At 41.8% G+C, this 14,955-nt stretch overlaps 1 protein-coding gene across 1 annotated transcript in view; it reads right to left on the bottom strand.

Moving 5' to 3' along the window:
• Positions 1-14,955, bottom strand: part of LOC118430806 — a 34,517-nt gene that overhangs the window by 5,940 nt on the left and 13,622 nt on the right. Inside the window, exons 10-22 of the mRNA XM_035841830.1 lie at positions 14,457-14,748; positions 12,442-12,684; positions 12,073-12,307; positions 9,618-9,917; positions 9,333-9,508; positions 8,868-9,063; positions 7,558-7,704; positions 6,779-6,980; positions 5,887-6,045; positions 5,250-5,345; positions 3,509-3,652; positions 2,138-2,473; positions 1,049-1,270 (exon numbers count right to left, since the gene is read on the bottom strand). Of these exons, the coding sequence (XP_035697723.1) occupies positions 1,049-1,270; positions 2,138-2,473; positions 3,509-3,652; positions 5,250-5,345; positions 5,887-6,045; positions 6,779-6,980; positions 7,558-7,704; positions 8,868-9,063; positions 9,333-9,508; positions 9,618-9,917; positions 12,073-12,307; positions 12,442-12,684; positions 14,457-14,748 (2,748 nt within the window). The remainder of the gene's footprint in view (positions 1-1,048; positions 1,271-2,137; positions 2,474-3,508; positions 3,653-5,249; positions 5,346-5,886; positions 6,046-6,778; positions 6,981-7,557; positions 7,705-8,867; positions 9,064-9,332; positions 9,509-9,617; positions 9,918-12,072; positions 12,308-12,441; positions 12,685-14,456; positions 14,749-14,955) is intronic.

Below are 14,955 nucleotides of genomic sequence, written 5' to 3' on the forward strand. Positions count from 1 at the left end.
CAATCCTAGACAACAGGCAACAACCCCCCACCCATGCACCAAAAATCGTCGCAATCGCGCGTATCGTTCCGGACACACAGCGCCAAAAGTGCCCCCAAAACACCAAAAATGCCACCTTCAATGTCAAGGTCAAGCGCCAGGAGGCCCAAAATCACACCTGAGTGTCAGGCTACCACCCCCAACCCACGTACCAAAAATCGTCGTGCTCGCACCATCCGTTCACGAGATACAGCGCCCTACATCCCCGGCTACCGAAAAGTTTCCACCAGCATCAAAACCATACCTGCATACATGCAGGTAAAAAGAAAAGAATTCAAAGGAATAATGATCAGTCACAATCCAAGATGGCGATCAATTTTAGCTAGATGACGTCATAATGTCGTCATATAACATGATAATGACACAAAAGCTGTCACCATAGTTTTGTTTCACATGTACATCGTTCTCTGAAAATTTCGTGTTAAGTTGTTTAGGTGTGGGTCTGAAAAGTTTCTTTAAAAAAATGCTGGGGTCAGTTTTGACCCCACTGGACCATACATAAACTTTCTAGGGTAACTTAATCAACAATGAGCCAATCTCGGTAAAAACGTATGAGAAGTTATAATACACATATACAAACAAACTGATGGGAGGAAATTTGTTTTTGACCAGAAATGCTAAAATGACACATATTGATATCCGCCTGGGGTCAGTTTTGACCCCATACGGTAGTTTGAGGGTTAAAGTTCCAACACTTAAACAGAAACAATACTTGGCAAATGCCGCCGCTTCCTTTTCACAAAATCACGATCCTATAAATAACGATTCAGTAATGTATCTTCAGTCTTTTGCCGTTTTTTTTTTTAGCAAAAGATGTCAAGGCTTCGAGGCTAGGACAATACCTTTAAAGTAAATGCAAATAATTGGCTTTTTCCGAATATTTAAAGTAAAATGCTGATCTCTACTTTACAGCAATTGTCCTTGGAGTGAATCGTGTATATTCATTTATACTCATACTTCATTTATATTTATTTATACTCATTAATTGTAGCAATCAGTGGGATCGAACCTCTGCACTCCGTCTGGCCACTTCCACTGGACAGTCCAGCTGGACACGTCTGACAGGACGCCGATCCCGGAGTGCTGCTGAACTCTCCTACTGCACACGGCTCGCACATCGTCCTGTCGTCGTTGCTGGCCGTACCAGCTGAGCAGATATCCTCCCTCTCGTCCCCTAGTTTACACTCATGTCCTATCTGGCATCCGCGACAAGTAAGAGGCGTGTCCTTTGCTGCGAAAAAGGAAAAAAGTAACACACATGAAAATTTACCATGAGTATATCTAATCTTTAATTAAGAATAAATCTTTACTAATTCCCCCCTAAAATTTAAGACTATATTGTGTATCAGACATATAGTGTTATCCATGTCATACCTGCGCCGAGACATACCGTTCCTTATGATACGGGAGTTCATGTCCGATTCCTATATACAGAATACGGGGCTTATGTGTTAGTTATGTCTAACCGGGAATTTTAGGTACCTATCCCGTATGTAAATACGTCATGAGATCCAGAAACTTCCAGTTCATTCCAGTTGACACTTCTAGAAGTTGTAATTTTAGTTGACGACATGAACGTCAATTCAAGTTAGTTTAGATTAGTGAGTCGCGTGGATTCGTGACAAGTATCCAACTGATCTATCCCAAATGTACTCCATCCCAGAAGCGCTTTTGGGATGGAGTACATCTGGGATGCAGGCCTATCCCAGATGTGTTTCTATCCCAGAAGCTCTCTAAAGCAGACGGCCGGATGTACAAGTGGACAAGGACTCTGAAAAAGGACCGGACAATGGAGAAAAGGTACGTTCCCGTTATGTTATACACCGTATTTCCCGAGAGACACTAGCAGTCGGCCTCAAATACAAGACTATCCTGTCGCAGGTGGTCCCCCAAAAGCTCTGTCTAACAAGAATGATACTTCTTGATTTGAATTATATATTTTGTCATACGGAAATCTGATATTATATGTGCTTCAAAGTTTACTGCACGCGTGAACATATTTTTGTCATGGCAATCTTCGTGTGAACCACTAGCACAAATGTAACCCTAATATCTGGTGTAAAATAGATGTGTGCATGAAAAAATGGACAGTTTTTACCAGGCTGCAGTGTAACATTCCTGTCCTCCAACCATCCCCTCTCTTTGCCAAGGCCTTTGCCTCTCTTTGAAGGCGTCACCTTCCAGGTCCCCGTGATGTCCTCGGGTAGAAAATGGCTGTCTTCCACGTAAAGCCACCCATTAGCTTCATTGATGTTAGACCCTACCCACCATCGCTGTGTCTCATTGTTAAAGAAGATGAACCAGTTCCTTTTTTCATGTTTGTAAACAGGCCGATTGTTTCTATTTATTGGCTGTTTGCTTTCATTCGTCTGCAGTAGGTACAGACCTATGCGGGATGTCTGGTGTTTACTCATACCGACGAGAAGAAGGCCGTCTGCAAAATATTTAAAAAAATGAACATGCGGTGACTGGTAGTGATAAGATTATTTATTTCATTTCAGTGTTAATTTCCCTTCCTAATTCCAAAAACAGCGACTTTACATATCACTTGGACATAAAAATGTTTCAACTCGAGTCCTTTCTCTAATGCAAAGCCTGTATATCTCTTCCTTTGTCTGTTTATAGCATTGTAGCTATAGCATAACTCAGGTAAGGACGAATTTTATAAGATATTACAATCTCTTGAAATAGTTGAACTGTGATTTAAAACACCAAAATTGGACTCACCCAAATTTTCGACTGCACAGTACCAATCTTTGTCAAGGAATGAACAATCCACTGCTGTCGTGACTCCAGGGTATGTAGAAAGAACACGTGACTCAGTAAGCAGTGGATTATAGGTTGCAGGAAGTCTATGGCGCCCACCGTCTCTGTTCAGGGATGGTTGTAAAGCTCTGATGTAGATGGCTTCCATAATCCCTCTAGCGAAAAAGTATGGTTCTGTGTCCAAGATTTCAACTTTGTCTAGTGAAACCGAATGACCTGGTGATTCTATATGTATATGCTGGGAAACTTCTGAGGTTTTAAAACTCCTACGTTTGTGCTCAAGACGGTGGGCGCCATAGACTTCCTGCAACAGATAACCCACTGCTCACTGAGTCACGTGTTCTATCTACATAACGTGACGTCACGACAGCAGTGGATTGTTCATTCCTTGACAAAGACATGATGCTGTGCAGTCGAACATTTGGGTGAGTCCAATTTTGGTGTTGGAAATTTAAGTTTAACTATTTCAAGAATGACTTCTACCAACACAGATGAATTTTGAAGTTAATATTACAAACTCATTTTTATCACACTTGATAATTGGTAATAATGGTACAATTGATTAACTGAGATGTTTCCAAATACATTTTAATGAAGCCCATACGTTTAGTAGTTCTGTGTATGACATAAATAACTTTTCAGTAACACAACTTGAATATGAACTATAATCATGAATGCCATTATGTATACAAAGATTGCAGACCTGCAAAAGCTCTTTGACCGGGTTTGCATCCTTCCACACAACGTCCGTCACGCTGATACTTGCACGTGTCACAGTCTGCTGAAGCGGGACCTGAGCAGACGCTTTTCCCTTCGGCACTGACGTCCTTACAGATGCTGTTGCATTCTGTCAATATGAAAAATGAAGATAGTATTACTCTCCAAGCAGAGGTTAGGCTCCGGCTGTTTTTTTTTACGTTTTTAGTCGTTTTTATCGGGCATTCTATTTTGTCATTTTTTTGCTGTGTAGGTTGGACACAGCAAAAAAAAATGACGAAATAGAAAGCCCCCCCCCCCAAAAAAAAACAGCCGGAGCCTAACCTCTGCTTGGAGAGTAGATAGTATGTCTATAGTAGGGAAAACGTCGATCGAAATTAGACTTTTTTATCAACAAACTTTTTCTCGTTTGAAAGAATTATATAAAGAAATAAATATACTAAAAAAATCATGTTTTATTTTATATTTGAGAATTTTAGATTAAGATATTATTTTCTACAGGATTTGCCAGAAAAGAGGCAGTATCCTAGTGTTCGGACTTTTAATGTCATAAATGCTATACAGAAAGTATAGTAGAATTGGAAACAATTCTATTCATGGAATTTAGATGATATGTCTATAGTACACTCGTTCTCATTGAAATGTCGAAAATGGCATTTTTTTGGTCGAAAAATAGATCGGCTTTATTTTCACTGAAAACTACTTGGTTGTTTGGGAAAATTCCTCTTTTAACCATAGCCAAAAAATGGCAACTTATTATTTTCGGTCCCATTGATAATACATTACAGGGCATGTAACAAACGTTACCGGTAACGTTTGTTACAACAGTAGACTTTACCCTGTTTTCTTCAAAAGGACGTACCTTATTGACTACATCATTTAGGTATAAGTGGATGTCCCTAGGGACATTTGAAAAGTGGGCAGCTTTTTTACACCAGGTCAAATAGAAAGCTTAGACAGCATCGAACAATGGTAACGTTTGTTACAGTCATTTCTGTACAACATTTTGTTAAGCATGGTGAGATACAAATGACAGTCACCAACCCTTTCTTGTTTCTTTAGAAAGCCAGAAAAACTGTACAGCGTCACAAAAACGGCCATTTCTAGTCGTATACGTGCATAATATAACCGTGGCAACTATCGTACTAGTGGTGGTAACGTTTGTTACAGAATCTGGCGACAGGCATAAACCACCTCACACAGCCTCCAAGATCAGTGACAGGAGCGATCTAACGTGATCGGACAGAGGGCCTGGGTAGCTGGTTTCAACTGCCGAACAATCATTCTGGGAACTGAATTGTTACATTTTTGGCTACTATTTGAATTCTTCGTTTCTTCTCAGGCGACAGCCATTTTTTAGGGTGTGAAAGCCCACCCGTGGCTATAATAATCTTCTAATCCATCAACCTCTACGAATGTTGTGGTGCATCTTTTGTAAAACATTACAGGGGTTATGGAAAAATGAAGGAACCAGTGATGTTGTCTATAGTTTGCTCCATATCAAGGCGTAAAGTCAGGCGACAGCATTTCGACAATTAAATGAGAACGAGCCAGTAGTGAAAACGTGTGTCGTCATTATCACCATTCATTGCATACTGCATCTGCATTTAGTAGAAACATCATGTGGCTGCAATAAAGCTCTCCATTTATTGGTATAGGTAAACCTAATTTATTTTGAGACATTCTGTAGTACGTACGGTAGTATGGGGACTAGTATATAAACATACGTTTGCAAATGTTGTTTTCATCGAAATGAGTCAGAGGACACTCAGTCACACATTCCACCAAACCATCAGGACGTGCCTCTTCCATCCTCTTCATACCTGTACAGAAATAACAGTAATAACACAATACGCCATGAGCAGCATTTTATTTGGCAGGCAATGTCTACTCGCAGCTCACTGACGAAGAAAAGCAACAATGTTAAGTATATTTTGCATCTTTTTTTCAGATTTGCAGGACTGCTGACAAGCAAAATTAGCAAAATGTTGCTTTAAAAGACAGGACAACTCCTTCGTCATCACTGAGACACGCATTAAGACTTGTTTAAATAATTAATGGCATTAGTAAATGTGTCTTGCTAATTTTTATTCACTACTTAAACACCATCTTACATAGGAAAACATTTTAATTCTTCTGTTAAAACAGAAGAATATGTAGTAGATAGAGTGTGGCATAATGTCGGCTTAAGGGGTACTGGACCGGTTAGGACCGTATCTGTACCTGGATTTTCTGTACCGTCACCCACCACTACTCGGCACCGTTTCGGCGGCCCACTGACGTGTGAGAGTATTTGTGTGCGCGTGCCTACGTGTATGCGTATGCAAGACAAAGTGATTTAGTGGTGCTAAAAGCGTTACTTACATGTACATGTACTTGTATGATTTTTAGATTCCATGTGCTGCGGACAGCGTGCGACGCATTCAAAAGCGCCAATGCCCTCTTCTCTGTAGGGATAGGACAGCTTCAGATGTTTACAGGCTATGCAGTCAGTTGGAGAGTTAGATCCGCTTGTTCGGCAACCTAAGTATGTGAATGGTCAAAAGGTCGTCTATTGGTATCATAGTTATAAAGTACAGTAGTTAGCCTATGATGTCTTATTCTCGGGGAGATTAAAGGAAACTGCACAAAATCCAGAAACAATGGTCCCGACATAGTAAATTTACTAACAAGAATTCCATGAACACATCCCTTCGCCAAATAATCATACCTTTATTCAAGACGTAACGACCGTGTGTTGGCCACAAACCCACGAACGCTACCAAAAACATAATATTCCTGGCGAAGGTAACAATATAATTATGCACACTGTTGTGATACTTGAGTTATTCCGTTTAAAACCCTAAAATAAACTCCGCCCCTGCAGTTTGAAAAAAGCCGCTAGGGGTCCCAAACTTACACGACTTATCCCCTGACAAAAGACGTATCCATTACTCAAAAATCATTAACCTGGCACTTGAGGAACATTTTACCTCCAACTTTGAACCTCCGCTGCAGTACCGTAACTCACCGCTAGGAGGCCCAGTTTCGAAATTGACCTTCCTTTTCTAACCCCTACCTATCCATCAAATAGTATGGTACCCACTCGGAGTAATACATAAACTCTATAATGCAGGATTTGGGTATAACATTAGCCTGATGACTGTGATTCAGTGAGCTAGCTTAGCGTCATAATTGACACCAGAATATTATCACTGAGATAAAAGCACTTTCACAATACAAAATCAGATCGCAGAATTGAACTAAGAAATTTCACCTTTACACTCGGAATGGCATTTCTGCTGACAGACTCCTTTGATCATCTCCGTTCCTTCTCGGCAAATGATGAAGTCCTTTGCCGGCCTGTCCAACAGGGATAGCCCCATCACTTTCACAGGGGACTCCCCGCTGCCGAAGGAATAGTATCGAAGGGACGCCGACTCGTGGAATGTGAAACTCAACCAGACATGTGGTCGCTCCTATTATTGCAGTCATGTAATAAAGTGGCCATAAATTGAATATTGAAACAGGAAGATACCACAATGTAGCCCCTGACCAAAGGTTCTGCTCATTTCGTCCAAAGCAAATTGAAAATGAATTTCACTTCCCTATGTATATGATATGTTGCGCAATAAGTTATTCACATTCTTATGTATAAATACTACAGATTTCAAGACACAAGATACCAGAAGTAATTCAACTATATCTTCAGATCCGACAGAGGTAAATGAATATGATATTGCTTTGTAATTAGAAAAGATAGTGACACTCAAGTTTAGCCCCACTTGATTCTTATCCAATATTGTTTAATTGATAGAATCTTATTATCCTATATTGTTTAATTAATTGAATTGTAAGATGTATTATATATTCTTTCTCTTTTTTTGTTTATAGTTGACCATGCAAAATTTACTGTACTTTTTATCGTGTAAATAAAGCTTGTGTGTGTTTGTATAATACAGCAACTTTTAACAGTCAATCATATATAATCAGGACAACCAAGTTTTTTTGTCGAAGTACAAAATGCTATGTCATCGTTAACTTAAAAAAATATACCTCATTGTCAGGCGTCTTCCCGTATTGAATGACTGTAGTAGTATCTCCCACATCCTCCGTCACACAGACGAAGTAAGACTGGTACAGGGTTGCTGAGCCCAGGCCACCGGCGTTGTCGATTAACTGGGTTGTTTGTAGTCGCAACGCCTAAACAGGTCCGTAAAATTTATCAGCAACAATGCACGCTGGGGCAACGCTGTAGGAGCTTTCATGTAAAATATTTATTTTCAATATATAAACTTTGTTTATTTATCGATGCAGAATCAACCATATCAGTTACCTAATGTGGATTAAAAACTCTTAATTAACGCCGCCCTTCTAGCGAAATAGATTTTTTTCTAGCGATTGATTTATTGAGTTAACCCTATTCAGACTGGGAGGGAGGGGGGGGGCTAAAAGTGCCTGCGCCAATTTGATCCCAAGTAACTCCCAAACGGCTAGTGCTATGACCATCAAACTTGCCGACTTTTCATAAAACATTGTTGGCAACAATAAACCAAAAATATAGTAAATTTATGATTTTTTCCTGTTGCCATGGTAACGAGTTTCTGAAAGGCAAATTTTACAAAAATCACGAATTTTGGTCTAAACAATGGGATTTTAATATTTTCTTGCTAAACTGCACTTGTTTTCATACATCTTTGATATTTCAAATATGTTAATGTGACATGAATTATTAGATATGCATAATTTATGCTTATGTCATGACGTAATTGACGTCAAAATCCAAGATGGCGGACAATATCGTGAAAAGTATAATCAGCTTATTTTCACTAGGATTTCATCACTACTTGGTATTATTTCACAAAAACATGTGAATGATTCTAATGCGTTTGCATGGGATTTTAGGGTTATATGTTGAAAAGTATGTATCTTAAGACAATTAAGGTTGATGATCCAGGATGGCGGATTGAAAGTAATAGTTAAAATACAAAATGATGTCATTTTGACGTCGTTGTAATGGCTTTTGACAAAAGAAGTCTTAAAGACTTAAACATTGATTAGAAAACCTGTATTGTTAACTTTTGCGTGATATATCTAGGTATTATGGGAATTCCCCGTTTTAACCAAAAATCAATTAGTGACGTCATAACTACGTCATATTACGTCATAATGATATAAAAATTTAAAGAATTATAAAACTTGACAAGCACATCACCCCCTAAAATTTGGCAATCGTACAGTAAGCCGTTTTGAAATTACGAAGGAGCACCGCCCCCTCCCCCCCCAGCACCCCCCCCCCCTCACCCAAGGCCAGGGAATGCCAAAAAAGCCCAGTCTGGATAGGGTTAAATTGTGAGTTTCCTGACCTTGTACAACGCCACTCCTTCAGTGGAGATCTGTATGTAAATCCAAGTCCCATGGTTTTGTGGGATGCTGGCGAACACAACAAAGATGTCTCCTTCTGATGCTGCAGTGAAGTGGATGCACTTTCCTCCATCGGTCGGGTCAAAGCGATGCGCGTTGGACCAATGAATGTTACACGGAACGTCTCCAACTGTATCACTGTGAAAATATAATCAACAGTTTGCATATGCAAAAAAAAGTGTTCTTATTTTTATTCATTTAATCTTAACGTTATTTTCTATCGAATATCCTATATCCCCTTGTCATCACTTTTGGGATGAACGTAACTGAAGTAATGGAATATTGCAACTTAAGTTTAAGATCGGGTACATTTTTAGAATTACCGTTAATTCAATTAGGCAGACAGGCAGGCAGAATCTAATTTGTAAGACTCCATGTGGGAAGTTACTGGTACTGAGTTTACTCACGATTTCTGACTCAGATGGTTGAGCAGTTTTTTGTACGCAGCTCTGGCCACAATGCGACCTTTTACCCAACCCTGTAGGTCTGGCAGGAATGATTTTGAGGCATTGTAGTCACCATCCGTCACGGTTAAGAGACCGCTTTCCTCTTCATACGTCATGACAAGGCCCTGCACACTGAGCTGCAATGTAAATCAAATTGTTTCATAGTGATTCAATATATAGCTTGACGTCATCATGGTTTTGCCATGGCAATAACGAGGATAGTACCGTTAATAAAAATGATAACACCTTCTTTTTTGGAATGACGTTGCTTCCGCCGTTTTTGTAGCCGTCATACAGATGAGGCATGGAACCTCTCCTAGTAGAAAACCACATGTGACGGAAGAACTTCAGTTCCAGCACGTCTTGCGCCATAGAAACACCAGGGATGTCATACGGCATGTCGAAAACGACGGTGAACTCCTTCCCTCCGGTCATGTCTTCCCATGTTGGTACGCCGGTGTTGTCCTCCTGAAGGAAGGCTAACATGGCGGTTTCACAACCTGGTTCTCCGGCGGGCAGGAGGAAGTCTGAGCTCAGGAGTCGACCCTGCGGGTGAGATATATATATGCTGTGGTCAACATTTGTAAAGAAACATGTAGCTAACTCATCTGCATCTTGATAATCAAATATGGCTGTCTTCCTTTTTAATGCTAACGTCACATTTACACAAAGGGGCCCTGACAGGTAGGTTAGGGGCTGAATTGCTGCACTTTCGGGCGGGGCCCCGTGAGACCCCCGGCGGCTGCCGGGCTATTTTGGGGCTCGGGCGAGCCCCCGGTTGATTCTAAGTTGGACTTAAAATCAACCGGGCCCCGGGCAGGAAAATACGCCGAATCAAAGCCGTCAACTAATCGTGAATACATCGCCAGGGTCCCCTACAGTACTCGCCCGGTACTCGCCCGGTACCCCGACGGTACTCGACGGTACAGGCCCAACCTTCTTGCATTGCAAACTATTGCATCCGTTGTGTCATCCCGGAACACCGCCAGGGCCGCTGACGGGGTCCCTCGGTCATCAAACAGGACAATTTTTGCCATGGTCACATTTCCACATAGGGACCCTGGCGGGTAATTTACGGGCTGTTTTTTGGCTCTTCCGGTCGGGGTCCTTCTGGTCTCCTAGCGGCTGCCGGGTTATGTTTCGTCTCGGGCGGGACCCCGGTTGGTTTTAAGTCGGATTTAAAATGAGTCGGGCTCCCGGCGGGGAAATTATTAGGGAAATATCATCAGAAAAAAAACTCACTTTCTACACGTCTTTTCCACACGCATAAGGCGCATAAAGGGCTTAAAGTCGCAAGAATGTTTTCGCATTTATAGCTTGCTCATCAACGTATCGTAGACCCAAAACATAGTTCGGAGCCTAACCCAACATTTTCCTTTCTGGCACTGCCGTTCCGCTTGTCTCTCCTCTTCCACTACCCATGTAGCAAGAGCAAGGATGAAACGGTAACGAGCCGTCGTCACCGAAAGCGGCATGTGCTCATCCTGTCGGTTGAAGTGCAATGGCATTTTCCGCTTCTGCTAGTCTTAGTATAACGTGGCACACTTGCAAAAGTCAACGAAGACGAGGCAAGCAATGCTTATATACCCCCCCCCCCCACCGCCCCCGAAAAAAAAAAAAAAAAACATGATGGTCGTGGTTCGCGGGGCGTACGACAAGGACCATACAGTTGTCCACAAGGGGTGAATCGGCCGACCCACTGCCAGACCCCTACGGGGTACTCGTGGACATCCACAGGGCAGCTCACGGTTGCTTGCCGGACATCGAGCGATAAAGGGTTAAAGCATACGACTATTGCACGAAAGCCGCCGGAATGCCCACCGGAGCCCCCCGGGACCTCTAACGGGACGCGTGAAGAAAAAATGATTTGTGACTGTGTGAGCCGATGTCTACCCGGCTTCAGAGACCGATCTCTAAAAGACATTTTCGGCAGTAATGCGTCCGGTGTTTTTCGACCAGCGCGCGATTTGTAGTGATCGTCGGCGATATTAAGGAGTCGCTCGATGCTCGTTGTGCACCGAAACTTGCTGTTAACATCAGCGACTAGTCGCCGGTGATCTTTTATACCCCCCTCACATTAGGCGCGATTCGATCGAACGACGAGTCTGCGAGCTCTAAATTACGAGGAGGCATGACGGGAAGGGGGAATTCCTTCGTCGGCATCAGGGTTATGCCTCCTCGTAAATTAGAGCTCGCAGAGTCGTCTTCCGATCGAATCGCGCCTAATGTGAGGGGGGTATAAGGCCGCAAAGCTTTGAGGTGTCGGGTGAGTGGACACCGATTGATTGATCATCGTTGGCAAATCGGAAGACGTACGTCAGTTGGTCGGACGAGTTACTGTTTGGTTGTAAATGTAGACTTTCCTTGACCTAGCGATCTTAAAATCGTACTACCTTCCAGCGATCGTGAAGTACGCCCATATCGTCGACAATGTGAATGGGGTATAAGAAAAACTTTGCCGAGGGCCAGAATTAGATTTTACGCAAAGATCAAGTCAAGGAATTTACAATAAGAAAGGAGTCATTTCTTACATTAGTACACTTTTTTTGACAATTTATACATTCATTCAGCTTGCAGCTTCTTTGTATATTTTACTATATAGTAGCAAGCTTCCGATTTGTGTAACATTGAAGCCCGTGAACTTGGAGAGGTCATCAATATGAGATATAAGCAAGCGTGACATGAAAAATGGTCTATTTACCTCTTCCAGGTACACCGTCACAGCACGCTCAAGTGACATCCTTTTCTTGTTCATGCTTTCTTCAAGATCTTTCCGGTCGGCGAAGTTGCAATAGCGGATTTCCGATACTGTAACCGATGTGCTGTCATCAATGCCTGTAGTATTCAGCATCAGCTCGTGTTGACTGCCCTCGCTGCTCTTTGTTGTAGTTTGTATGTAGTACCTTCTGCCCGTTTTCTTTTCTGTCTTCAAATGTCTACAGAAAAAAGGAGGATTCTCTTTTACCAAATTCATAGCACAGAACTATTGATATCTTAGATTATCTGTGCTGTAATTGTATCGCTGACAATGTTTCGTTTAAAGTTCAACTGTTACGCTGTTACAACTTACGTTTTACCAAGGCAGCCATAGTCCACCTCTCCTGCAGGGAATAGCGAGTCAAAGGGGATGTTCAGTACGTCTGTTACACGTCTCAACACAAATGAGAAGGGTTTTGGGTAGTCCTTGATAGACTCTAACCAATCCTTCAGCTCCGTTGTTAGGGCTGTCGTGTACATCTCTGTGATGGCCGCCGCAATCTGCTGGTCTCCACCTTGCACCACAAGCATCTCGTTGCTGTAGTCTTGTGATGATCTGCAATGTATAGGAACATATCATTAAAGACAAGTGACAGGATTCAAACACTATCTGTTTTCAAGAATTAAAGAATAAATGTCCTTAACCCTGTTTGAAGGTCGAACTGAAGGGGGGCGAGCATCGAGTCATTATGTAGCCGTCTGACTGCATTGTCACGACCAGAAGGCGAAAGGGTCACTTCTAAGAAAGTTCATGAGAATCTATAAGGCTCATTTTAAACCTAGCGTTTTCGCCCCCCCCTTTAGCGTTTTCGCCCCCCCCCCCAAGAGCAGCTGGTTACTACATATTACAGGTGCGCTACCTGGTACTATACTGCACCTGGGGAGTAACGTGTATGGTGTGTTACCTGGTACCTTATGGCACCTTATTACCGTACCGTAAGATGCCTGTCATACCTCGAAAGTCGATACTATATTGTTCGGTACAAACATGACATTGAAATGAAAAAGACAATTTTTGCAGCTGAGGTGGCATAAAAACAGTGCTACTGCGAACGTATAAATCAACACCGTCTATGGTACGGAATACGTCAGCTATATGTTTTCAATTTGTTACAGTGTTTTCTTTCTTGTGCTGGAAACATTTCCAAAGCACTAACAAAAACACACGTGAATAATAGTTTCTCATTATAAACACTATCTACGCGCAAGTTGATATAGCTGTTGCTAAATGCTACACAAACACTGGTAAAGTACCAGTCTTAAGAAACACGGGTAAAACACCAGTTCCTAAATACTAGAAAAAACAGTCATGTTGGAGGTGAAGATATCCCTTGGCCAGGTGCATATACCAAAATGTGCGTTATTCTAATTAATACCTAATATTTGCATAATTAATAAAGACTTTACATAGTTCTTTTGTGGTCACTTCCTGGTAGAGACTTCATATTGGAGATATATAGGTTGTTTGAGGACAGGTGAATACAATGAAATACATCTTATGTCAAGACTCAGGTATATGCAATAATGGGAATACAAGGGACCCAACCCTCCTTGTCTGAAACAAGTTCAACTATCTTATTACCATGTAATTACGTTAATATTGATACTATGAATGGATTTATGTATCAAACTCGTGTACTTATATCATTATGAAACTGCATTTTGTGATTTATACCAATCAACTTCTAAAATGTCATGTAAACCCGTTTTTTGGGGGGGGGGGGGCGAAATCGCTAAAGGGGGGCGAGGTAGGGGGGCGAGATCACTAGCCGGGGAGGGCGAGATCGCTAGCGATTTCGCCCCGGGGGGGCGAGATCGCTAGTGATTTCGCCCCCGGGGGGGGGGCGAGATCACGGGGGGGGCGAGATCGCTGTCACACCGGGCTTTTATGGTCGATCCTGGACAGGAGGATCTTTTGAGGCCCACCTCTTCTTGAACGACTTATTATATGACCACCAAATTTTCAGAGAACGATGTAGACATGATATCTCAAGATTTTTACGCACTTGACGGTATTACAAGATACTATGACGTATCAATGATGTCATCATTTGTATTAGCTGGAACCACGAAAAAGGGTATTCCAAGAAAACTTCAAGGTATGCTACAAAAAAATAACAGCGAGTGAAGATAATGTTTGTTATGACTTGTGTTTCCAAGAGCAACATCAATGACATCAGAATGACGTCATAAAATGACGTGATGCATATCTAAGATTTCTTCTCAGTAGAAGAGGTCAAATCAGCTCTGACAGTGAGAGATTTTGTAACACGGGCTAGGGTTTCGCCAATTCCCGCCCATATTTGTCTCCCAGATGAATAAACCTACATTCGCTCCTCTTGGTTTCTGTTGGCCTGAGACTCTGAACCAGAAGCTGCTTGCCCCGTGGATTGTTTTGACTCTTTCTTCGTCTCGTGCTCATGCCACCAGCTGCTGGACTTGGTTTGTGACGCTTGAGCCGAGAATGTGCTCATGGTCATCTTCCAGTCAGCTTCAGCTCTCGTGGCGAATTCAGACATCGTCAGGTCCTTAGTAGCTTGCTTGGTTTTGATGATCTTCAGCTGACCTCCAAATTTGGCTGACTTGATGTAATGTGTTCCCCAACGAAGGTAGAAGTTTTCTAAAGTTAAGCGATAAATTATCATTATCCATCTGGTCAACAAAGAACATACAAATTGCTGAAATGTTTATTCTAATGTTGTTTTCCATGGCTTTTTGAGAAAGAAAATTAGTTCTTATACAAGAATTCGGACTCACCAAATTTTCCAAACAAGGGCACTTACACTCAACAATTTGACCGTTACATATCTGAAAAATGACCAGAAAA

Source organism: Branchiostoma floridae, chromosome 14 (assembly GCF_000003815.2).
Source record: "Branchiostoma floridae strain S238N-H82 chromosome 14, Bfl_VNyyK, whole genome shotgun sequence".
Taxonomy (NCBI): Eukaryota; Metazoa; Chordata; class Leptocardii; order Amphioxiformes; family Branchiostomatidae; genus Branchiostoma; species Branchiostoma floridae.